This window comes from Pipistrellus kuhlii, unplaced genomic scaffold (assembly GCF_014108245.1).
Source record: "Pipistrellus kuhlii isolate mPipKuh1 unplaced genomic scaffold, mPipKuh1.p scaffold_m20_p_16, whole genome shotgun sequence".
Lineage (NCBI taxonomy): Eukaryota > Metazoa > Chordata > Mammalia > Chiroptera > Vespertilionidae > Pipistrellus > Pipistrellus kuhlii.
Window position 1 is genome coordinate 16,381,037 of NW_023425471.1, and position 26,990 is coordinate 16,408,026.

General features: G+C 36.5%; 1 protein-coding gene across 4 annotated transcripts in view; it reads right to left on the bottom strand.

Moving 5' to 3' along the window:
• DMD (dystrophin) overlaps positions 1-26,990 on the bottom strand; it is a 1,962,662-nt gene that overhangs the window by 869,845 nt on the left and 1,065,827 nt on the right. For all 4 annotated transcript variants that reach the window (XM_045582357.1, XM_045582356.1, XM_045582355.1 and 1 more), the window contains one exon: positions 3,148-3,323. In XM_045582357.1, the coding sequence (XP_045438313.1) occupies positions 3,148-3,323 (176 nt within the window). The remainder of the gene's footprint in view (positions 1-3,147; positions 3,324-26,990) is intronic.

Below are 26,990 nucleotides of genomic sequence, written 5' to 3' on the forward strand. Positions count from 1 at the left end.
GTAATTTGAATTTTTCTGAACATTTTGTTCTCATATTTCTGATATCTTGCATTTCCAAGGAGAAAGGTTTAAAATTACGTAGCTGCAATGCTACACATACTTTTTGTATATATATATTTTTTACTTAAATTCTACACATTCTTTCATTGTGAATGTGGACTAAGAAATATTAAGTATTTCCAATAGATGTATTTATAGTCCACTGCAAACTAATAATACTGTTTTCAACTTGAATAATTATCTATTTTTCACCTGGACAAAAAAAATTAATTTCTATTTCCTTCAAACTTCTGCTTGGGTTGAACTGAAAGCATGCCATTGATTAACAATAGCTTCATGATTACAGCCCTCTCACAATTGCTAGGTTAACATATTATTTATAAAATATTTTATTTTACTTTATTTCCTACTAGATGCTTGGAAATAGTTGTGTATATAGATATAAATGGCACTAATATTTTACTAGTTTTTCACATTTCACAAAATTAAAATGATATAAAAATCCTGAGGAAGTGTGCTACAAAACTGATCTCAGTGGAAATTTAAATATGCTAACATTTATTTTTAAAGTGTAGCATGAAGTTGACAACTTTAAAAGCTGAGTTAAAAAAATAAACCTAAAGGAAGCTGATCTTAACTTTTTAAAAAAGCATTAAAAAAAGCAATATTTTTTATAAATATGTTTAAATGGGAGAAATTTTTCTAACCAATTCACAGCCAAATCCCTAGCACTAACTAACCTACAATTTGTGTAATATTTCCCAACAGAGTCAGCATATACTACTTTCTTATAAACTTAGGATCTAAAATTATACAGTTTATTTGGTAAAACAAATACATTGCTCTATCTTCATGTACAAATTTTAATTTTCATTTATAAATCAATAACAACATGATTTTAAAAGTTTAGGTAAAAAAGAGTTTTTTGAAAATATATTAATATACTTTATCCAAATACTATAAATATTTAAGAAGTGAGAAACAGACTCATAGAGAGCAGGCTGACAGCTATAGAGAGTTCTGGATAGGGGTGTATGGAGGGATTGAACAAAAAAGAAAGAAAAAGAAAAAGAAACTCATGGATATGGACAAGAGGATAGTGATTGCCAGGGGCAATAGGGTGGAGGAGGGTATAGGGAGGATAAATGGTGATGGGCAGAGACTTGACTTGGGATACTGAACACACAATACAGTGTACATATGATGTATTATAGAATTATGCACATGAAACCTTTATAAATTTGTTAACCAGTGTCATCCCAATCAATTCAATAATATATATATATATATATATATATATATATATATATATATATACACACACACACACATATATATGAAACAATACTTTATTAAAAGTAAATAACCCTCCAATCAATTGAATCCACTTTATGAATTCAAGATATTTATTTTGTAGCATGTTATTCAATTGTTCTTTTTGAATAACATGCTAAAAATTTATTTATTACATATTTGTCCTCATTCCCCCATTCCCATCCCCAACCCCTCCCCATGTAAACCCCCACCGCCCTGTTGTCCATGACCACTGTTTAGGCTTATATGCATGCATACAAGTCCTTTGGTTGATTTCTCCCACTTTCCCCCACCTTTCCCTACCTCCCCTCTGAGGTTTAACAGTCTTATCGATGCTTCCCTGTCTAAGGGTCTGTTTTTGTTCATCAGTTTATGTTGTTCTTTTCATTTCTTAACATTTTATTTCAAACTAGATTGAGTCTAGTTCAAAACTGACATTATACAAGTTTAAACTTGTTCATAGTGTAAATATATCAGTTATTTAAATAATGGGATATTTGTGTGTTTACTAGAAGGATTTCAACTTAGGAAATAGGTAATAACTTTCTCAAGGAAGCAGTTTAACTACAAAAATTCAGTCTTTATGTAATCAATATATAAATGATAATATTTTCTAAACCAATATTTAAAATAAAATGGTTTTTAGATGATGTTATTATTTTTTAACTTTAGCAAGATTTGTTTGCATGTGTGTGTGTGTGTGTGTGTGTGTGTGTGTGTGTGTGTGTGTGTGTGTAGGTCAACTGATTTATCCTTTTGGTACAGAAATATGAATTCTATCTACTTTCTGAATTATGCAGCATGAGCAAAGGCGGCAAGAGCAGTGGGCAGATAATGGTCACAATTCCAAAACTTTTCTAATAAATCCTCACCAAAGATGTTTATCAATGAGTTGTTTTAGCTTTCTGAATATTAAGAATCCATTTGGGTGGTGGGCATATGGTGCAATATACACCCCTTGTAACATAGAAACTCACATCTAAAATCTATATGTTCATATTGACTGATGTCACTCCAATCAATTTCATAAGTAAATACATTTTAAAACTTCAACTATTATGTAAATAATAGGTAGGAAGGAAGAACCTGCCAATAGAACCTGGTTTGTATTGTGCACAACAGTCTCACTTGGTAAATAAAGGCCAACTCAGCCCTCAAGAAATAGGAAACATGAATACCAACGACTGGAAGCATAATACAAAATCCCATTTATAAAAATATCTATGCCTTCCAACTGCAGCAGCATGCATTTGACTTTCTGAGCTTCTATTGCATTCCAAGGGAAAGTTAAATGATGAATAAATTCAACAATAACCTTTTGGAGATTGTGTTTTCCCCTTCAGATTTGAAAATTTGGGGCCCGTGTCCCTCTTCAAGAATGCACTACCAAATGCAGTGAAATGAAAAGGTAAATATTACTATCATGTTTTTGAGCAACAAAGTCACATTTGTAGCTGTTAAAAAATCTAGCCAAAGAGCACCTTTGCTACAAAACAGTACTTTATCATTTCCTTTAAAAAGCATTAGTCCTCAGCTTGTTAAAGTTTGAATATACTGAATAAATTCAGATTTATACTATCATGGGATTTTTAAAACAAACTTGAAACTTTAAAGTAGCAGAAAGCACTTCCTACTTAACTAGCCACCACTAAACATTTCAATACATAAGAAAAAGAAAGAAAAATGTATTGTTGCTATTGATTAACTGTTGATAGACTCCTTATTGTTAGTGCTTTTCACCCTGGTTACAATCTTACAGGAAATCTTTCTTTTAAAGGACAGCTTAAATAGCTCTGCTAAAATTTAAAATTCTTATTTTATCTGTCACCTTACCTCTTTCTTCTTTCTGCCAGCTGTTTGCAGACCTCCTGCCACCGCAGATTCAGGCTGCCCAATTTTTCTTGTAGAATACCAGCATCTGTTTTTGAGGACTGTTGAATTATCTCTTCCCCAATTGAATTTAATACTCTGACAGCAATTTGCCGCTGCCCGATGCCATCCTGGAGTTCCTGTAAGATACCAAAGAGGCAAAACAAAAATGAAGCCCCATGTCCTTTTATTTGAGAAGAGATTAAACAATGTGCTACCACATGTGGTTCTGCTGGGAGAGGAAGAAATAAAAAAACTCCATGTGAAAATTTTTCTATGAAACTGACACAGCTATATCCTAAGGAAACAAGGCAAAAAGACACCTTTTATGGGTTAGTAAAAAAAAAAAGCGCTCTCAGTTCAACTCCAGTTTTTATATTTGTAAAGCTTGTCAGCTAGAGGATGCTATTTTGTCCCACAAATCAATTAGTTGAAAACCTTCTCAAGAGCAAATTCGATTTCTTGTCCCCAGAAGGATGCTCTGTGTTTAATAGTCTATGAAGTGTTGTAAAATTTAACGTGAAAAAAGTATTTGGATTTGTTAGTGACAGTCAATATAAGAGGTGAAAAAGAACCTACATGCTTTAGTCACAGTATTAAGAGATTAAAAAAAAATCTGTAGAAATACTTAAACTGAAATCATTACTGTATTAGAAGGAAAATTATTTCAAGTTCTGTTCCTATCAATATATTTTGCATTATGAAACAGAGAAATAATTGCTTTCATGGGCAGCCTATCAATGAAACCCTAAGGTATAGCATTAAATTTAAAAATAATCTATAGCCACCAGCACATTTTTAATGAGTCATTGATGGTGTCAACCTTAAATATCTTCTACTTTTTATACTGAATGAAATTTTAAAATATGTCAGAAAAATAGTTCCATTAAAAAGGGGGCTATTAACAAAAAAGTGACAATTACAACCAACTGTACGTAAAAATGTTTTTAGCATTAAAATGATATTCTGCGTTTTTTAAAAATTAATTTAGAATTGGTAAGGCAATTAAAATAACCAATTCTTTAATGTGAAGTTTGGAAAACAAAATAATATGAGAACTTGAGATAACCAAATCTAAAGTACTTGCAAATCCTTATGTGCTAATGGTATAAAGTCAGTATGCAGAACATTTTTCTGATAGATATATTTCTAATACTCTTATATTCCCTTGTCCCTTGAGACAATACCAAATACATAGTAAATCTGAGAATACACTTGCCAAATAGATGAATGAATGCCTATCTTCTGAGACTGGGTCAATTCTCCCTTAGACTCTAATTCCACATAAAGTTCTTGGGTTTTTTTGTTTGTTTGTTTGTTTTCCTACTATTGTGTAATATTTCGAATGCTAGAATTTCGGGTAGTACAATTTTAGCAGTTAAAAGATGGGAAACATCAGTAACAAGTTATAACAAAGCAATTATTCCAGGGACACAATATCTCACAAAGATTATAAAACTATACATAGTTATTGAACTATTCATAAGCTTTCCTGATCATACTCTAAAATGTACATGAGATATATTATAGTAAATATGGTATTTCCTTGCAACCAGTTGATTTTGCTCCATTGCTTACATCTCACTCTTTACCACCTTATCAGACCATTGCTGCACATGACACCAATTTTATTAATAGGTATTCACCCCTTTATAACAAATTGTGTCTATGTTACTATTACACCATAAATTCCTTGAAGTCAGAGGTTGTGTCCTATTCAAGATTGTATCCCTAATGCTTAGTACAATACATGGTGCATAATAGTGTTCAATAAATATATGTTGAATGAATGCAGGAATCTATAAAGAAAGGGAGAAGAAGAGGAGAAGGGAGGGATGGAGTTCAGTCTCATTATCACTAGAGTATAGTTAGTATTAATACTTATCACTGGGCATCCTAGAGATTCAAAGAAATAAGTACAATTTTCTAAGATTTTTTGGCATTGTCTAATCAATTGCAGAGCTTAATGTGTTATATTAGTTACCAAGTTGTCCAATATTGGACAGAAGGGGGGTGACCTTAGTGGAAGGAGGAGGAGGAGAGACCTTTGGAAGAAATTTGGAATTTAAAGAATAAGTAGGACTTAGGCACCTGGAAGGTCAGTGGGGTGAAGAAATGGCTGGAGACAAGGCCTCTGTTATGCAATTTCCATGATCTAACCAGGAAAATACATCTTGGCTCTATATCAATATATGATGGTGGTAGTTTAAGGATAGATGTGGTGCTTGGTGTATACTGGGACTGGCCAGAGAGGATTTTGCTTTTTATTAAAGAGTTTAGAATTCACTGGAAGGCACCAGAAATGACTTAAATTTTAAGTACAGCAGCATGAGAGCAAGATCTGTGTTTCTGGGGTAGGATTTAGGCTATACATGGACATAGGCAATACAGCTGGGCCAGGAGGTAGTTTTGACAGTGCACCAGGAAAGAAAGGCTAGAGGTACCACGAACTGTTAAGGCAAAAATTACCAGAGTTTGGAAACTAGCTGAATCATGCAATCATGAATGACTACTGAAATGGGGAAATCTTTGCCTAAAACATAGGGGGAAAATATTGTGACTCTAATTTCTACCCCCAATGGTATCCATCATCCACAATTATACTCATTAAAAATAAAAAACCCAAAAGACTCCATTAAAAAACTAATTGACTTAATAAATGAATTTGGCAATGTAGCAGGATACAAAATTAATGCCAAGAAATCCATGGCATTTCTATATACCAACAGTGAAACTACAGAAACAGAGACTAAAAAAGCAATTCCATTTACCATCGCACCAAAAAAATTAAGATACCGAGGAATAAATTTAACTAAGGAAGTAAAGGATCTATATGCAGAAAATTACACGACATTGAAAAAAGAGATAGAGGATGATGTAAGGAGATGGAAGAACATACCATGTTCATGGATTGGTAGGATCAACATCATCAAAATGTCCATACTTCCTAAAGCAATCTATAGGTTCAATGCACTCCCCATTAAAATACCAAGGGCATATTTCACTGACCTAGAAAGAACTCTCCAAAAGTTCATTTGGAACAATAAAAGACCCCGAATAGCCACAGCAATCCCGAGAAAGAAGAGTAAAGTAGGAGGGATCTCAATACCAGACTTCAAACTATATTACAAAGCCACTGTTCTCAAAACAGCCTGGTATTGGCACAAGAACAGACATATAGATCAATGGAATCGAATCGAGAACCCAGATATCAACCCAAATCACTATGCTCAATTAATATTTGACAAAGAAGGCACTAATATACAATGGAGTCAAGACAGTTTCTTCAATAAATGGTGTTGGGAAAATTGGACAGACACATGCAAAAGAATGAAACTAGATCACCAACTTACACCATTCACAAAAATAAACTCAAAATGGATACAGGACTTAAACATCAGACGGGAAACCATAAAAATACTAGAAGCATCCACAGGCAGCAAAATCTCAGACGTATGCCAAAAGAACTTCTTCACTGATACTACCCCTAGGGCAATGGAAGCTAAAGAGAAAATAAACAAATGGGACTACATCAAAATAAAAAGCTTTTTTACAGCAAAAGAAACCATCAACAAAACAACAAGAAAGCCCACAGTGTGGGAGAACATATTTGCAAATGATACCACTGATAAAGGTTTAATCTCCAACATCTACAAACAGCTTATACAACTAAATAAAAGGAAGATAAATAATCCAATTAAAAAATGGGCAATGGACCTAAATAGAACATTTTCAAAAGAAGACAGAAGGAAGGCCAAAAGGCACATGAAAACATGCTCAAAGTCACTAATTATCCGAGAGATGCAAATCAAAACAATAATGCGGTACCATCTCACACCTGTCAGAATGGCCAACATCAACCAATCAACAAACGACAAGTGTTGGCGAGGTTGCGGAGAAAAAGGAACCCTCGTGCACTGCTAGTGGGAATGTAGACTGGTGCAACCACTGTGGAGAACAGTGTGGAGTTTCCTCAAAAAACTGAAAATGGAACTCCCATTTGACCCAGTAATCCCACTTCTAGGAATATATCCCAAGAAACTAGAAACACCAATCAGAAAGGATATATGCACCCCTATGTTCATAGCAGCACAATCTACAATAGCCAGAATTTGGAAACAGCCTAAGTGTCTGTCAGCAGATGATGAATCCAAAAAGTATGGTACATCTACACAATGGAATACTATGCTGCCATAAAAAAGAAGGAATTCTCATCATTTGCAGCAACCTGGATGAAATTGGAGAACATCATGCTGAATGAAATAAGCCAATCAATGAAAGAGAAACACCACATGATCTCACTCATTTGTGGATAATAAAGAGCATTATAAACTGGTGAACCAAAAGATAGATATAGAGACAGTATACAGCGGGGAGGGGAGGAAGATCTGGGGGAGATAATAGATCAACCGATGGACTTTTATACATGCATATAAGTACAACCAATGGACACAAAACTCTGGGGAGGGAGGGGATGTGTGGGAGGGAGGGAGGGAGGGGGGCAAAAAAAATCAATAAAATATATTTTTAAAAAAATGAATGGAGCACCTATTAGATATGCTATAGAAGTGCATCTCAAACTTGAACATGTAAAAGAAACTCCTAGAGATCTTTTTAAACTTCTAATTCCGATTCAGTAGATCGGTGGAGGGCCCCAATTCTCTATTTGTAACAAGCTTCAGGAGATGCCCACATTGCAGCTCTGGGAACAATAGATTGAGTAGTAATATGAGAGTAAATGCCTTCCAATCTTTGTTAAGTTTTCAAAGAATTCCTATTGCTGGCTTATGATGCTATAAACTAAAGCTGCTTGGGAATTTTTGTCTAAGACGTTTTTCTTTGTAAATGTTTTTAAAATATATGTTTATTGATTTCTGAGAGGAAAGGAAAGGGATAAAGAGTTAGAAACAGCAATGATGAGAAATAATCTTTGATAGGCTGCCTCTTGCACACCCTCCACCAGGGATCAAGACACAACCCGGACATATGTCCTGACTTGGAATAGACCCAACTGTGACCTATCTGTGACCTTACTGTTCATAGGATTATGCTTAACCATGAAGCTACACCAGCTGGCTCCTTTATATTTTTTTTTGTTCCTTTACTTATAGAATCAACAAAGGTTTTGTTATTTCTATTTCCCAGATAATAGAGAACTGAATAGCTAATAATAAAGCAATAATTTAAAATTGTTATATCTCAGTCTCATTTATATAGAGTCCTAAATCAGGGTCATCAGATTTTTAGTTTGTGAGAAAAAAGCTCATTAGTCTATTGTATTTGTGTGAGAAGGTTTTGCAATCAGGAGCAATATTTACGGTATGTGATCTACTTAAGGAGTGTTTTCAGCAATAAAATGTAAGATAGCAAAATAATGGATCAAAGTAAAAATATGTTCATGGTCTTTTACAGTTAGCCTCTGAGCCTGGAAGAAGATACAATTTGATTTACAAAATTAAATGTAAAACCTCTATCAACTTTATTTACTTAGTGAAAAATGAATTAATTTTAATTCTATAGCTTTCAAATATTTTAAGAACTAAATTAATAATCACCTGTAAAAACTTTCATATATTAATGTTCTGTTGTCATAGACATCCTTATCTATTGCTCTGGCAATTAACATCTAGTCTTAGTTTTGGACAGAGAGAAAATCATAATTAAATCTATTGAATTATTCATCATGGTTAGAAAGCTTATTGTGTTTTGATTCAAATATAAAGCATCATTTTTAATAAGCACTGCATATCAGACTCTAGACTCCCGTGGGACCTTTTTCAAAATATAAAAGCCTGGAATCCTATCCTAAGAAGACTGAATCAGAATTTCTGGGGTTCAGAGGACAAGGGTGCACAAAATGAACACAGTCTTAAATAAAGGGTAGACAAGAGACATATGGAGGCTAGTGATCAAGTAGGGAATGTTTTAGAGTTACGTCATTATTCTCAACTTCTTGTATGCTTTTTAAATTGTAAAATGCTCATACATGATAGAAAATGACATATTTATGTCTTTTAAGTCTGGTCAAATTGAGGGAAGGGAAAGATTACAGGCAAGGAAAAATTTTATATAGGGAGTAATGCAAGAAAAAGAACCCTGTACATTTTATATGAAAACATTGTAGAAATATAAGAAGTATATTTTATAAACTTTTAAAACTACATGAAAACACAATAGATGGAAAATGAAATGTGACAAATGAAGAAAAAGAATAAGCTAAGAAGGAGTTATGGGACATTGTACAGTGACAAACTGGATAAGCTATGTAGGCAAAGAAGACTTGGCAAAATATCCCTAAGCTAGGCAAACTAGGAAAATAGAAGAGAGAAAAAGTGATTGGGGGCAAATATCAAAACTGAGGGAAATATAAGACAGGAAAACAAACCTTCATTGAACAAGTAGATGTGTCAAGAAAACCAAAAGATAGATATAGAGACAGTATATCAACAAGCAGACTGTCAAATTACAGCGGGGAGGGGAGGAAGATCTGGGGGAGATAATAGATCAACCGAAGGACTTTTATACATGCCTATAAGTACAACCAATGGACATAAAACTCTGGGGAGGGAGGGGATGTGTGGGAGGGAGGGGGGCAAAAAAATCAATAAAATATATTTTAAAAAATAAATTTAAAAAAATACCATTTACACATGAAAAAAAAAAAAAAAAAAAAAAAGAATACAATGTTGTGCCGGACCAGTTTGGCTCAGTGGATAGAGCGTCGGCCTGCGGACTAAAAGGTCCCGGGTTCGATTCCGGGCAAGGGCATGTACCTTGGTTGCGGGCACGTCCCCAGTGGGGGCTGTGCAAGAGGCAGCTGATCGATGACTCTCTCTCATCGATGTTTCTAATTCTTTATCCCTCTCTCTTCCTCTCTGAAAAATCAATAAAATATATATTTTTTAAAAAAGAAAAAAAGAATTGTTTTAAAAAAAAGAATACAATGTTGTGATTTCATTACAATTTTGTCAATATTTATTTTGAAACAAATTAATGGATGACTCTTACTCACTGGGCAAGTAAAAATATACTAGTATATAAAACCCTAAGTGACCTTTTGACTAGTCACTATGATGAACAACAACCACCAGGTGGCAGATGCTCAATTCAGGAGCTTTCCCCTGGTTGTCAGTGCACTCCCACAGCAGAGCACTGCTTACCTGACCAATGGGTACCAGATGGTGGCACTAGCCTTTCCTGCCTCCATGGCAGTGCTACAGGTGACAGCAGGCACACTGGGGCCTGGATAAGCGGGGTCAGTGTGGTGCATAACCTGGACTCAAGCTCCTTCCTGGCCACCTGCCACTTTGTTCACTATTATATCCCTCCAAGGGGTCCCAGATTGCTAGAGGGTGCATGAATCTGTGCACTGGGCGTCTTGTATGTAATAATGTAATAACACGAATCCCATAGAGGCTTGTGAAATGCAAGATTTAATTTTATGGTACAATTTCACAAAAGTATGGCATACTATCTTTTACCTACTGTGCTATACCTTCTGTCCTATTTAAAATTATCCCCATTGCTTACCTTTGTCAGATGCTAGCATTCAAGTAAGTCTGAAAAACACTGTCTGGTAATTTTCTTAAAGATAAATTAAACAATATTGCCTCTCATGTTAATTCTTTTTAAAAATATATATTTTATTGATTTTTTAAAAATATATTTTATTGATTTTGTACAGAGAGGAAGGGAGAGAAATAGAGAGTTAGAAACATCGATGAGAGAGTCATTGATCAGCTGCCTCTTGCACACTCCCTACTGGGGATATGCCTGCAACCCAGGTGCATGCCCTTGACAGGGACCTTTCAGTCCCCAAGCCAACGCTCTATCCATTGAGCCAAACCGGTTTAGGCTATTTTATTGATTTTTTTACAGAGAGGAAGGGAGAGAGATAGAGAGCTAGAAACGTCGATGAGAGAGAAACATCGACCAGCTGCCTCCTGCACACCCCCCACGGAGGATGTGCCTGCAACCAACTTACATGACCTTGACCGGAATCGAACTTGGGACCCTTCAGTCCGCAGACCGACACTCTAGCTCTGAGCCAAACCAGTTTCGGCTCATGTTAATTCTGAAGAGTATAGAGTCATCATGTCTTCAGAGTTTTTAATATGCTTCAGAAAGTAACTTTCAATTTTATCAGATGATGAATTTTCCCACAGAAGCAAAAAAAAATGGACAAATGCTCACGTTACATAGCAGACTCAGTAGAAGGACATATTAAACATAGCCCAGTGGTCGGCATATTCACTTGTCAACAGAGTGGCAAACCGCAGCTCACAAGCCTCATGTGGCTTGCAAGCTGCAGTTTGCGGACCACTGACCTAGCCCATTCGTGGATTGAGTGTTTCTGTCCTTGTGGAAAACCTGATGTCCATGTGAGAGCATCTCATAAGGATATTGACAAGGATTGACAGATAGCTGAAATTTGGGAAATCTAGGAGTTTAAAAAAAAGTAAGAGAGGGAAGAGTGGGAAAATAGTGTGTTAAAAATAGAAAGGATTGCCCAGCCAGCATGGCTCAGTTATTGAATGTTGACCCAGGAAGCAGGAGGTCACAATTCCATTCCCAGTCAGGGCACTTGCCTGGGTTGCTCTCTCCATCTCCAATAGGGAGTATACAAGATGTACCAGGGGTCTTAAAACTACGGCCCGCGGGCCACATGCGGCCCGCAGAGGAGTCTGATCCGGCCCGCCAGGTTTTTTGGGCAGTGAGCGCAGCCGAGGTGTTACAGTAGGAATTAGTAGTTCATATAGTCCGGCCCTCCAGCTCTCTGAGGGACCGTGATCTGGCCCCCACTTTAAAAAGTTTGAGGACGCCTGATAGACTATCGATGATTTTCTATCATTATTGATGTTTATATATCTCTCCCTGTCTCCTTCTCTCCGAAATCGATAAAAATAAATTTAAAAAATAGGAAGGATTTTTTTTTTAAAGTGCAAAAAATGGCTTAGATAAATGGTGAGTTTTGAGTAAAGAATGAAAGTTGTTAGGAGGAATGGCCATGATCAAAAGTCCAGGATGAGATTAAGAATAATGCCTACCTATTAACTACAAGATGAAATCCTCACATTAGTCTACCAGAGAAGGTGAAAAGAGCCTTTACTCTCCTGGTCTTTGCAGCCTGCTCTTCTGCTACCCCCCAATTTCAAACTTCAACTCCTAGTAAAACTGAATGGCTTTCTACTTCCTTGACTAGCTTAGTTTTGCAAGTCAAACTCATTATTCATCTATAGTGCTCAACTTAAATATTTTCTCTTCTACTAGACATAAGAGCCCAGGGAGAACTGAGCATCTCTTTTTTGTATAGGTATTTATAAAAGAACTAGAGGCCCAGTGCATCAAATTCGTGTATAGGGGGGTGTCCCTCAGCCCAGCCTGAACCCTGTCCAATCTGTGATCCCTCTCACAATCCAGGACTGCTAGCTCCCAACCACTCACCTGCCTGCTAGCCTGATCACCCCCTAACCATTCCCCTGCCATCCTGATGGATGCCTAACTGCTCCCCTGTCAGTCCAATTGCCCTTAACTGCCCTTCCTGCTGGCCTGGTCACCTCTAACTACCCTTCCCTGCAGGCCTGCCCCCCCCCCCAAATGCCCACCCCTGCAGGCCTGGTTCCCCAGAACTGCCCTCCCCTGTAGGCCTGGTTGCCTTCAACTGCCCTCTTCAGCCAGTCTGGTCACCCCTAAGCGCACTCCACTGCAGGCCTGATTGCACCCTAGTGTCCTCCCTTTCAGGCCTGGTCCTTCCCAACTGCCCTCCCCTGCCAACCATCTTGTGGGGTCCATCTTGTGTCCACATGGGACTGGCCAACTTTGACCATATAGGGCAGCCATCTTGTGTGTTGGAGTGATTGTCAATTTGCATATCATCTCTTTATTATATAGTATAATGATAATTCTTCTTAAAATTAGAAATAGTTCCTTTTCTAAAGTAAACATCCTACCAATGAATGAAGGAAAATTATGTACAATAGCATATTTTTTAAATGAGACATTTACCCAACATCAAAATGCAATGAAATTTCCTTTGGATGGGTTTATCTCACCCACAGTGATTCATTATTATCACTGCTGTTATCCTGATACTGAATGAATTCATCATAATGTGCTTTATAATGTTATCTCAGACTTGTTTTTCTTTCCCAAGAAATAATGCCACATGTAAAAGCAACCAAACAAACAAACACATTACAAGAGAATCCAAAAACATTCATTGCTCAATTTCAAGCAGAGTACCCAAGGGGAATAAGTATATATGTTAAGTCTCTGACCACAGGAATCTGAAATTGAAGGCTACAAGTTAATTCTATCTTTTGACATGTTTTGGCATTAGAACTTAAATAATTTGCATGCATTTTGGTGGGGAATGCATATATTCAACCATTTTCTGAAGGCATTTGGTTAGTGGTCCTTACTTTAAAGAAAACTGTCATTATAAAGTATAAAACTTTGCCAAGTTAATGGGTTTTACTTTGTTAAAATCAATGCTAGGCCTCTCTGGGTTCACAGATTTCCTCAATCCTTCTTGGATTCTAAATATTTATTAGAACTTATGATAACAACCTGGGAACACTTAAGAGCTGTTTTTCTCTCTATTTACTTAGATTTGTTAAGGAAGCAAATTCACTTTTCTCTGATCAAAAAAAGGCTCTTGTCTGTGACCATGCTTGCTTTCTTATAAAGTGCTCCTGGTAATATAACACATAACTTTAGGCATAAAACTCCTTTTATATAATTACTTAGATGGTTTTGAAAACATGTAAAATATGTCATAATATAACATATTGCACATAAGCAAAAAACACTGGCTCTTAAAATGGAAAATTTGAAAATAGATACAGATCATTTTCAAATTCCTTATTCTTCTTTCTAGAGGTGTTATATCAATTTGGAGCCACAGGCATATGTATTCAAAAGCCATTTGCTGGATAGGAAAGATGTGGTGAGTGCCTGGAAAAAGCAACAATATTGTTTTTAAAAAGCAAAATAATGTGTACATGGGATTTATTAAGGCCTGGAAATGTTTGATTAAAAGGTTTAATCTCATTGGCTCTGAAGAGCAGGTTCCATATTGGTACCTGCTAGGCTTATCAAATCTTTTCAATCAGTGACTCATTCAGTGACTAAACAACTATTGATTGAGTGCCTCCTATCAGTCAGGCACTGTGTGAGGTGTTGGTCATCATTGGTTATAGAAGAAATGGGTTGGAGAAACATGCAGTAGAAGTAGGGAGATCAAATAGGAGAGGTCAATGTAATTAAGATGAAGAAAGATGGTGGTATAGCTTGAGGAGGAAATGGTAGAAACAGAGGAACTACATGAAACCAAGTAATGTTTGGGAGACAAATACAATAGATAGGACTTAGCCATTTACTGGGATGTGAGTGAAGGAAAGGCTATCACCTGGGAAGTTGGAGATGCTATTGAACTATAACAGGTCCTCCTTGGCAGAGCTAAGCCTCAGATTTATGAGGTGGGTTTGGCTCTGAATGTGGTTGTATTCTCCATTTTCATGGAAAACATTGTAGATAACTTCAAAGGTAGAATTTATAATCTAACTATATTTTGAGACTTCATGAATATTCACATGACAATGGCTACATAAGAGAGAAAATTAATGTCATCATCATCGATCCTTGCTGTATCTCTAGTACTCTACATTTTATTTTCATTTGCTATCAAGAAGATCAATCAATCTCATGATGCAGGTAATATGAGAAAGTTGAGAGGTATTTTGATTCCCAACAACATCTAGGGAAAAAAAAAAGTAGTGTTCTAATAAAGCTGTTTGTCTCTATCCATCCTAACTTCTGCCTACCCACTGCTAAAACAAATCAATGGACATAAAAAACACTGTAAAGAGCAAGGTGGTCTTCTCTGACTTGACTGATTTTGTTAATATGCACCATGTTCTGGTGATCTTCCCAGTGGGCCAGAATTGCTCTTGGGTATAATAAATCTGGGAGATGTGACTGGCTCTGCTAGCTCATCATGGTCCCACTGAGTTTCTTGCTTCTTTTGCTTTCTATTTTTCTCTCCCTCATCCTTCTCTCTCTCCCCCTCCTCCTTTCTTTCTTATTTACTTATTTATTCACTTGTTCAGCATGTTCATGTATTTGCAGACCTCCTTGCCCTCAAGCATGGGGTGAGCTGCCTTGGAGGGCCATTACCCCTCTCCCCATTGGTTTATTTCTACATTAGCATAGCCGACATCAGAATGCAGGGCTGCAAGTGGTTCATTGCCTTGAAGAGCCTGCTTGATGACCATAATGAAAAATAAACTATGGGATATGTGTGTGGCATATTAGTCACTTGCAAGGCAATTTTCCAGCCCGCTCCTGATTTTGGAAGTCTAGGGTTGGTTAGGAAAAAGAAGAGGGAGAACACAGTTGTGACTGGCCTGGGCTGCAAAGAATAGGAAGGCTCAGTTCTCTGGGATTTGCTAACACACAAATGGAGATGCAGTGTGACATTTCGATGGCAGTCTGGAATGTCCCAGTTTCATTTCTTTCTAAAACACTTGGTTGATTAAAAATAAATAAAAACCGTCCCCAGGCCCTGACAGGTGTGGCTCAGTTGGTTGGAGCATTATCTCATGCACTGAAAGGTGGTAAGTTCAATTCTGAGTTAGGGCACATACCCAGGATTCAGGTTAGATCCCAAGTCAGGGCGCATGTGGGTAGGCAAGCAATTTCACATCGATGTTTCCCTGTATCTCTCTCTCTTGTCTCTCTCAACATATACTTGGGTGAATATTAAAAAAAACAAACAAACAACAAACCAAAAAAACTAGCTTTAACCAGTTTGGCTCAATGGAAAGAGCATCGGCCGGCGGACTGAAAGGTCCCAGGTTCGATTTGGGTTAAGGTCATGTACCTTGGTTGCAGGCACATCCCGAGTGGGGAGTGTGCAGGAGGCAGCTGGTTGATGTTTCTCTCTCATCTATGTTTCTAACTCTCTATCCCTCTTCCTTTCTCTCTGTAAAAAGTCAAATATATATATATATATATATATATATATATATATATATAGTCAAAATATTACATTATTCTTGAATGATTTCCCATTTGCGAAAGTTTCAAAAGTAAAAAATCTGAAAGACTAGTACATACAACACCCTAGTATGGAAAAGAGACATTAAAAAACAATTGCATTTTACAAAAGTCTTATCTCTTAACACAAATAACAAGTTATCAAAGTAAGCTTTAGTTTCTCAGGCTCTTGAGAATGGAAAGTCCTAGAAATAAGATAGAGGGATAAAAACAGATTTTTGTGTCTAACATATACTAATTGATTTTAAGCATTTAGCTTAGATTACAGAACCTCCCAAGACATCAACTAAAAATCCACCTCTAAGCACATGTTGGGTCTCATTAAGCCTTCTATGTCCCTCTTGCCGAGTTACAGAGGCATTAAACACAAGCTACTCTTTTTTTAAGCCTTAATTTCTGAGGTTAGCTTTCTTATTTTCCAACTCATTATCTGTTGTATGATAATACTCTCCTCCTTCATGGAATTATACGACAAGGAAAGAAGATTTTAAAAATATTTTATCTCTTGTTGACTAAGCATATCAGACAGATCAAGAACTCAAGAACAAGAATGGGCTCTCTCCATTTTTAGCATATTTGTACAATGTCAACAATCTGTATCTTATTGAAGTATATGCAAACCAGTGTAACCTTAGAATAAAACATCCAGAGGAGGTAAGCAAGCCTTCAGTTAAAAGTTTCAGGATTATCCATATGAATCCCTAAAATGTCAGATATATTTGTAAACAGATGAAAAACAATAGTGGTTTTGACTTCCTTATAAATAAATCTAATTTTGGGTGAGGAAAAGATTTAGATATTAACTGTTAAAGTTTTCTACATTTTTTTTTTTTTTGCCTCTAGTGAAGCTTCCTTCTTAACTATTGCCTAGCATTTCTTCACATTTCCATTTGACTTAAAACTCAAAGAAAACATTTTCAAGGCAATATTAACATCATTCTGAAGCTGGTTTCTTTTGTTGAATTCCCATTTTGTTTAAATGACACATGTATTCTCCCACTTATCAGGCTGTGTTTTTTGCCTTTCTTTTTCATAATCCTAGTCCTACTCATCCTGTTATACCCCTTGACCACACAATTTCATTATTATTTCTTTCTCCCCAGTCTGACTGTTCGCCAATCTTCACCTATGTTAGTAATACATCCTCCTAATTGTTTTCCCTTAGTCCTTTTCATGCCAAAACGTCCTACAGATTCTTTCAAGATTAATCCTTCTAATGGACAGTTCTGGTGGTGAATTTTTTTTTTAAATATATTTTATTAATTTTTGTACAGAGAGGAAAGGAGAGAGTTAGAGAGTTAGAAACATCGATGAGAAAGAGTCATCGATCAGCTGCCTCTTCCACACCCTCTACTGGGGATATGCAACCCAAATACATGCCCTTGACTGGAATCGAACCCGGGACCCTTCAGTCCCCAAGCCGAAGCTCTATCCATTGAGCCAAACCGGTCCCGGCTCTGGTGGTGAATTTCTTGTTCAAATATTCATGCTGAATCTTCAGTACCTGCCTCACGAATCCCAAATAGTTTAGATACCATTCAGAACCTCATAACATTCCTGAGAGAAACTTTTCTAGGTTTCATAAAACAACTCTCCATTTTTTCATCCATGCTGCAGCACAGCTGAATAATGCCCAGTGATACCTTGGCCATTCCTCAGATTTTTGCCCATTCGCTCTCCATCATGAATGCCCTCACTTCTACTTAGGTAGTCCATTTCAATACACTAGATTATACACTTCCTGAGGGCAGGATTATCACTGCTTTCTCACTCTGGTGCCTAGCAAAATGCCTGCTGCATGGTAGTGCTCAAAATACATTTTTAAATGGATAAATGAAGATACACAGCCAAATAATACCTATCTTATGAATACATTTTCAACTAGAATTTATTTATTCTGTAAAATCCTATTGCATGTCAATTGTGTCTACTTTGTGATGTTTTCCATAGTCTACAAAAAATTAAACATCCTTATTTTGATTGGAAGTTTATCAATATCTTTAGTTCAGGAACAGTTTTCCTTACATTTGAGTTTTCCAGTATGTTAATCAGAAAAACTTTGTTGACTAAATATGACTAAGTGAATGAACATAGCGTATGTGGTAAAATCCACGATTAACTTGTATTTGTATTTAAATACCTAGTAAACTTCTAATCAACATATTAGTTCTTCAGTAGCTGGTCCCAACATTTGCCATGGTAAGTATTTTCTATTAGTTATGGGGATGGCCATGGAGCAGCGCTTTTACAAAGGCAACTCTCTGCTGCCCAAGCAACAATCCTGCTTTGGAGTAAAGTCTTTAGATAAAATAAGAATAGAAACAAAGTAGGAAAATGTCTGCCATTTCAAACTTCCAAGTTATACCAATGACCTCAAAATAATATTAGTTTCACCCAATAAGAAGGACACTATGACATATTCTCTGTTCATGAATGACCAGCAATTATATGAAAAGATGGTCAATATTGTTAGTCAACAGAGAGATACAGATTAAAACCATAAGATACTACTTTATACCATATTAAATGGCAAGAATAAAAGGATTTCTATGATTAAATGTTGGTGAGGACATAGAGCAGAGACAGCTTTTCAACATCACTGGTGGGAGTGTTAAATGGCACAACCAGTTCAGAAACCTGTTTTGCATTATCTTAGAAACATTTGACCCAGCCATTGTACTTGTATTTACCTAAAATAAATGAAAACATATTCTTACAAAAAGATTTTTATACAAACATTCATAACACCTTTACTCATGATGTCCCCAAACTAAAAACAGCCTGAAATTCCATAAACAGTAGAAGAGACAAACAAATCATAGTATACTTAAACAATGGAATATTGGCCATCAATAAAAATAAATGAATTATTGATATATTCACAATATGGATAAATAATCTCCAAAATGGTATATTGATCAAAATAGTACATACTGTATAATTCCATTTATATGAATTTAAAAACATACAAAACTAATCTATGGTTTTAGAAATAGGAACAATGAGTACCTATAGGGGATAGGAATTGACTGGAAGGTGGCATGAGATGATGGGAATGGTCTTTCTATTGTGTTGTTGGTTTAAGTATTGGCAAATGTAATCTGAACACAATATATGTCTTTCCCTTATATACTTGCTGGTCACACAGAGCAAGAAAGCATGTAAAATGAACTACATGGAAGAATCTGAATGTTACAGAAAGTATTCTGCAATGACAAATTAAGTTTAACAGGTTCAAATTTTATGTAAGAAAAAGTTCACCCCTATCAAATACATCTGTTTTGTCTTATGCATTTTACTTCTATTAAGAAATATGAACAATGTCACTTAAACACTACCCTCGTCATATTAACAATGAAGATATTCAACAAATGTAAATTATTGATATTTCTCCTCCACTTCACTTAGTACATAGAGATGTTTCTTATGCAACAAAGGATCTAAGTGAGGATGATTGTCAAACCTCAGTCACTTGCAGACAGAATTTAAAGGGGTTCAGATGACTAATCACGTTAGATGGGGACAGACTTAGTAAACCATCAGGAATATTATACTATTTTTATACTATTTATCCCCATACAAGATGATCAATTTGGACAGTCTATAGCACAAGTAAAGTAATGTCTGTCTTTCAGGAAAGTGCGTGTGTGTGTGTGTGTGTGTGTGTGTGTGTGTGTGTGTTTGGCATGATATGTTTATTACATTTAGAAAGGGGGGTGCAAAGTAGTGATTCCATGATATTAAATTTTAATAAATGTCTCGAGTCCTTTGAGACTTTCAAGAATACAATTTTGACAACTTGATAGCAAATGATGCCAATGTTTTTATAAAAGATAATATATTACAAGATGCATGCCACTTTACAGAAATCTCAAGTGAGCTGAGATTCTATAAGTGTATGAACATGGAATGAAATAAGGGACACATAACTGAAGGGAAATGTTAAAATCTTTAAGAGGAAGAATATAGAACTCTGTAAACTCTGTGAGGGAAAGCTGAGCCCGGGATTAAATGAAACTTGTGATAATGTTAAAAACAATACTCAGCACCTCTTCACTTCCATTTGGAGAAAGAAGAACCAGAAATACACAAACGCATTGATGAGGCTGAAGAGAGAAAGTTAAGAGGTAGAGATGATATAGAAAAGAGAACTGCTTAGGTCCTGTGCTTGTCTGCTCTGTCAAAGAGAATATTCATCAAACTGGAGAAGCCATAACTGTGTGAGGAAAATGAGCCAAAATAGGCAAGGGAATTTTAAAAGAGCACCTTGCTGCTCTAAATGAGCTATAGTCTCTGGCCACAGACTATATACCAGATAAGTGAGAATATAGGGTCCTCTGCTGTCACTTGTCTTTGAGAAAGTATGTTAACACTGGAGATGGACACATGTCATCCCAATTTTCAAAAGTGGGAAGTCACTGCCACTCGTTTCCATCTATTCCTGCTAAAGAGCATTTCTGAATGACTGAACAAGGAGAAAACAAATAGTTGTTGACAAAGACAACATGGGGCAGCTCATTTCGGTTTGCATGACCACTTGATCTTATGGTGGACATGTGCACCTGTGTTTGTGGTTTAATCTCATTTGAAATATGAAAATTAAATTTCACATTTCTAAGCAACTTACAATAACTTCTTTTTTTTAAGGTAATAAACATCCCCAGTTCCATAGGTTCAGTTTATTTGATGCCCTATGAACATGCTGTCTTATAGAAAAACTGAGACAAACATTCAAGTAAGGACAACTTAGAATTATTCCAGCAAACATATTTTAGAAAAATAGCTGGAAACAGCTTTAATTTTGTTTTAACACTCAAAATGAAAAGCTAATAAGGACTGTCATGATTTGAAGGTATTTCCTCAAAATTCCCAGTTTCCACCATCCTTTTCTGATATTTATGATCTTCTCTTCTTATCCTTGCCCTTAAAATAAAAACTTTAATCTGTATCTCATCTGGTTCCATGTTTTCTATTGTTTCATTTTATAGTTTGAAGTTTTGTTATACACTGTCTCAAATCTTTTGTGGATTAAAGAAGAGTATCCTATCTAATAAAAGAGTAATATGCAAATTGACCATCACTCTAAACAAAAATGGCTGCCTTCATGTGGTCAAAGATGGCTACCCTCATGTGGACACAAGATGGCCACCACAAAATGACCAGCAGGAGAGAGCATTTGGAAGGGACCAGGCCTGCAGGGAAGAGCAGTTGGGAGGGACCAGGCCTGCAGGGGAGGGAAGTTAGGGGGAAACCCAGGCTTGTAGGGGAGAGCTGTTGGGGGGGGGGGGAACAGGCCTTCAGGAGAGGGCAGTTAGGGGTACCAGGCCTATAGGGGAGGAGAATTGTCAGTGACCAGGCCTGCAGAGGAGGGCAGTTAGGGGTAATCAGGCTGGCAGGAGAGCAGTTAGGCATCAATCAGGCTGGCAGGGGTGTGGTTAGGGTGTGATCAGGTTGTTAGGCAGAAGCGCTTTGGGGCAATCAGGAAGGCAGGCAGGCGAGCAGTTGGGAGCAAGCAGTCCCATATTGGAGAGGGTGCAGGCTGGGCTGAGGGACACACACACACACACACACACACACACACACACCGTGCACGAATTTTGTGCGCTGTGCCTCCAATCAATAAAAACTAAAATTCAATTTTTTCCTTTAAATAAGCATTTGGAAGTTTTGGTCATTAAAGTCAAACAAATAAGATTAGTTTTATATTCTACATTTAAAGCAATAATAGATCTCAGCAAAAAAAAAAAAAAAAAAAAAAAAGGAGAAGAAGAAGAAGAAGAAGAAGAAGAAGAAGAAGAAGTAGTAGTAGTAGTTGTTGTTGTTAAGGAAGAAAAGAGGATGAGGATTAATCTGAGACATTTATAGTATCAATATATTCCAGAATCAGCAACAAGTTAAGTATCTACCTACTCATCTTTCCTGATATGATCCTTCATTCAAACCAGGAATAGCATTTATTATACAGAAAATCTGATTGTGCCAAAGAGCCCAAAATATTATTATTATTATGCTAAGATAATTACAATTTTCTTATTGTGATATCTTACTCTCAAGTACTTTATGGTGCCATCTTATGATTATTTCATTTGAAACCCATGCATATATATGACTTAAGCAAAAAATATGTTATTATCCCCATGGTAAAAATGAGGAGTTGATGGTGATGCATGTGTTTATTACTGATTATGGTGATGGTTTCATGGATGTGTACTTATCTCCAATATCATCAAGTACCTACATTAAATATCTATCCATCTATCTATCATCTATCTATCATCTATCTATCTGTCATCTATCATCTATCTACCTACCTATATGTCAACCATACCTCAATCAAGTGGTTTAAAAAAGAGGGGGATTTGACCTACTAAATTCCTTATCTAAGTCATCCTGCAGATATCAGATCCAGGACCTGGCTCAGGTTATCATCACAGTTTAGAGATTCCTTGTACTTAATATTGCTTTTTTGCTGACCCAAGTACTTAGATATTATAGAGATATGCAGAGATATAATAGTTAGGAAATATAAAAAATTGGAAAAATTGTACACACATTTAAATTGTGACAAGAATAAATCAAATATGTCATTATTATTGTTCTTTTCCTTGATAGAATAATCTTTTTTGATATGGGTTTAATTATTAATCTACTGGAGGCCCAATGCATTCATGCACTGGGAGGGGGAGGTCCCTCAGCCCAGTCTGCACCCTCTTGCAGGCTGGGAGCCCTTGGGGGATGGCCAACTGACACCTTAGGTGGGAAGTAGGTCTAAATCCGCAGTCAGACATCCTTAGCACTGCTGTCTGCTGCGCTCACCAGCTGTGAGCCCAGCTTCTAGTTGAACATTGCTCCCCCTGTGGGAGCACACTGACCACCAGGGGGGCAGCTCCTGCGTTGAGCATCTGCCCCCTGGTGGTCACTGGGAGTCATAGCAACTGGTCATTCCACTGTTTATTATATAGGATTGTCTATTTTGATAGTATTTATATATTTGGTTAATCATAATCATCTTTTGAAAAAATGATATGGACCAAACATTAACCCAGAATATAACAAGCTGGTTTAGAGAGAACCGCAGCAACCCTAGATTAAATTATATATTTTTGTAAAGCTGCTGTATTAGAATGTCATGCTAACATAATTCTTGATCAGATATTTAATAGTTAAAACTTGTGTAGTTCATTGCACCTCATTTTGTTTTCCTTGAAACAAGAAGGTGAATGATGCAATTGTGGTATTTTTGCTGTTAAACTTAATAAAAATTCTGTCCACTATCAGTCACAGGGATCTTTGTTGTTGTTGTCCAAACAGCTATGCTCAAAAGTAATTTATTTTTATTGGAGAGTCCTGTACTAACATTATGAGAAAACACAAACAAGGCTCTAATTTCTTTCAGATGCACTTGCTAGCAAGATATACATGACAGGCTACGGGAAGCTTTATCTTTACATGTATATTATTGAATTTATGTGGACAGACCAGGTGTTGTACAGATGAGCAAGTTTTTAAGCCAGAATTTTAAAATAAATAACACTGGCCAATATTCAGAAGTGAAAATATGCATAGTGCATCTTTTCTTACTAAAATACCACTTTGATGAGGCTCATATGAAATGTGGATGCAACTGTGTAAAGTTTATCCAGGCCAACAGTGATGTGGGATGATTAGCCTCAATGTGGCTTTGTAGTATTAGGTCATGATTTGATAATGACAAGCACAAGAAAGCACATGGCATATCATAAAAAAAAAACACAATGATATATGAAGAATAATATTATGTTTTAGTAACATAATTAAAATAATATGTTGTTTTGATGATCACCATAAAAGTTAGAAGCAATGTGAAAGAATAAATGTGGTAATAAGTTACTATTATTTAAAAAAAAAAAACCCCTCACAAAAATAGAAATGAAACTCAGAAGAGGCCATAAACATGAACAATGTTATATTCTACTATTCTTAATTCAGCATATGAAACTAATTTGGTTGAATCTCTGCCATTCAAAACAGAAAGCCAAAAACAAAACATCTGCATGACGATTTAGAATTATTTGCATATAGCAAGACATTGTCTATTCACCAATTTTAGCAATCATATGTAATAAAAGGGTAATATGCAAATTAACCATCACTCTGCTACACCCACAAGCCATGGCCACAAACCACGCCCACAAAGCCAATCAGGAGCAATTATGCAAATTAACCCCACCAAGATGGCTGCAGCCATGGAGGGAGGCTTGGGTTTCCCTGGCAATGGAGGAAGCAAAGCTTTCCACACAATCTGGTAGGCCCAGGCCTCCACTCAAAGCTATAAAGTTTCAATTATAGAAAATAAATGAATCCCAACAGAAATGGCTGTTACCACAGAGCTAGCAGGAGGCTTGGCTCCATTCCAGGCTACAAAGTTTAAATTATAGAAGGTAAATAAATCCCAGATACCAGGGCCTCTGCTTGGGTTGCCAGGGGGCGTGGCCAGACTGCAAACCACCACAGGCCTCTCCCTCAGGCTGCCCCATGCCCCAAGGGAACCCCCACCCTGATCCAGGACACCCTTCAGGGAAAACCAGCTGGCCTCCACCCACACACCACACCTCTATTCTATCTAATAAAAGAGAAATATGCAGACTGACCATCACTCCAACACACAAGATGGCTATCCCCATATGGTCAAAGATCCTGCCCTCATATGGACACAAGATGGCCAGCAGGGGAGGGCAGTTGGGAGGGACCAGGCCTGCAAGGGAGGGCCATTGGGGGTGATTAAGCCTGCAGGGGAGGGCAGTTAGGGGTGACCAGGCTGGCAGATGAGGGAAGTTGGGGGGCAACCAGGCCTGCAAGGGAGTGCAGTTAGGGGTTAACCTAAAAATTACATTTGTCATACACCCATACAAGTCAGGGGAGCAGTTAGGCACCAATCAGGCTGGCAGGGGAGTCGTTAGGGGGTGATCAGGCTTGAAGACAGAAGTGGTTAAGGGCAATCAGGCAGGCAGGTAGGCGAGCAGTTGGGAGCCAGCAGTCCTGGATTGTGAGAGGGATGTCCGACTGCCTGTTTAGACCCCATTCCACTGGGATTGGGCCTGAACGGGCAGTTGGACATCCCTCAAGGGGTCCCAGATTGGATAGGCACACACACTGCATGCCTCTAGTATTTAAATAAATACCCTACTCTATAGCATGAGTGTGGGAAAGAATTGACTTGAAAAGTCCATGGTATTTTTTTTTAAATATTAAAATAAACATTTAGGAAAATATTTATGTTGCCCCTACATAACAACAGCTTTTTATATAAGTGTGGATTAAGTTGATAGAGGTTTTACATATTTAGTTAAACACTGATATTTAGATTTTAAGTGACAACAAATATTATCTCTTTAGTTCTAGATATTTAAATGTACAAAAGTAAGAAATAGGGTATCTATTTGTCTATAAGACTAAGAAGATTAATATTTATTGAATGCACTTTATCTTATATCCATTTCTAGAAAACAAACAAACAAAAAACAAAAAAAAAGAACAAAAAAACAACACATTCACCATACAACAAAGCAAATAAACAAAAATACTCACAGTATGCTGTTAGAGAATAAGGGAAGAGATGCCCACTGATTCTGATTCGGTAATTGTTAGATAATGTTGTAGGTTGCCTGAAATGTTTTCAGGATGAAGTTATTTAAATAGGAAATGTGAAAAGAATGTCATTTAACTATTTACCCAATGGAGAAAATAGGATGTGTGAGATGCCCTGATCAAGAAAGGGTTTGAACTGTTTAAGCAAAAATAAACAAAAAGAAAAAAAAGTTGGCTGGATCCCTTTAGATGCAAGAAGGAGTAATATAAGATGAATTTAAATGCACAGATTCATGAACAAGAATGGTCATTGTCATAAACAAAACTTGAAAACAATTCAAATACCCAAAATTTGGAGTACAGTTAATTATTTATAATCATAATTAACATTTTATTATATTGCCTTTTAAAATAAAAATGCATAATGGATGGTAATATTTAAGAAGGTAATACATAGTAGAGGATAAAATAGTATATGTTATAATATTCTACTTTTTTAATAGAAAAAAAATCTGAAAAATCAACAGAAATTTGAAACCTTATTAAAACTTATTACTGGCAATATATGGGGAAAATATTATGGGTGTTCTTTTTAAAATATTTTTATGCATTTCCAAAGTTTTTGACACTGAACTTTAAAAATTATGGGAAAAATAAAAGTGAAATAACCATCATAGGGCTTTTCTCTAAATATTAATAATAAGCTTAGCTCTAGCTGATTCGGCTCAGTGGTTAGAGTGTCAGTCTGCAGACTGAAGGGTCCCAGGTTTGATTCCCCATCAGGGGCATGTACCTCAGTTACAGGCTTGATCCCTGACCCCTAGTTGGAGCTCCTACAGGAAGCAACCAATCAATGTGTCTCTCTCACATGGTTCTCGCTCTGCCTCCCTAAAAATGAATGCAAAAATATCCTTGGGTGAGGATTAACAACAACAACAACAACAAAAGGATAATAAGCTTAAACTGACACAGTGATGATGAGGATATAGAGAAAAAGGAACCCTTTTGTACTGTTGGTGGGAATGCAGGTTAGTGAAGCCACTGTGGAAAACAGTATGGAGATTCCTCAAAAAATTAAAAATAGAGATGCCATATGACTAAGCAGTTCCACTACTGAATATTTATGTAAAAACAACAACAACAATAATTTGAATAGATATATGCACTGCTATGTTCATTGC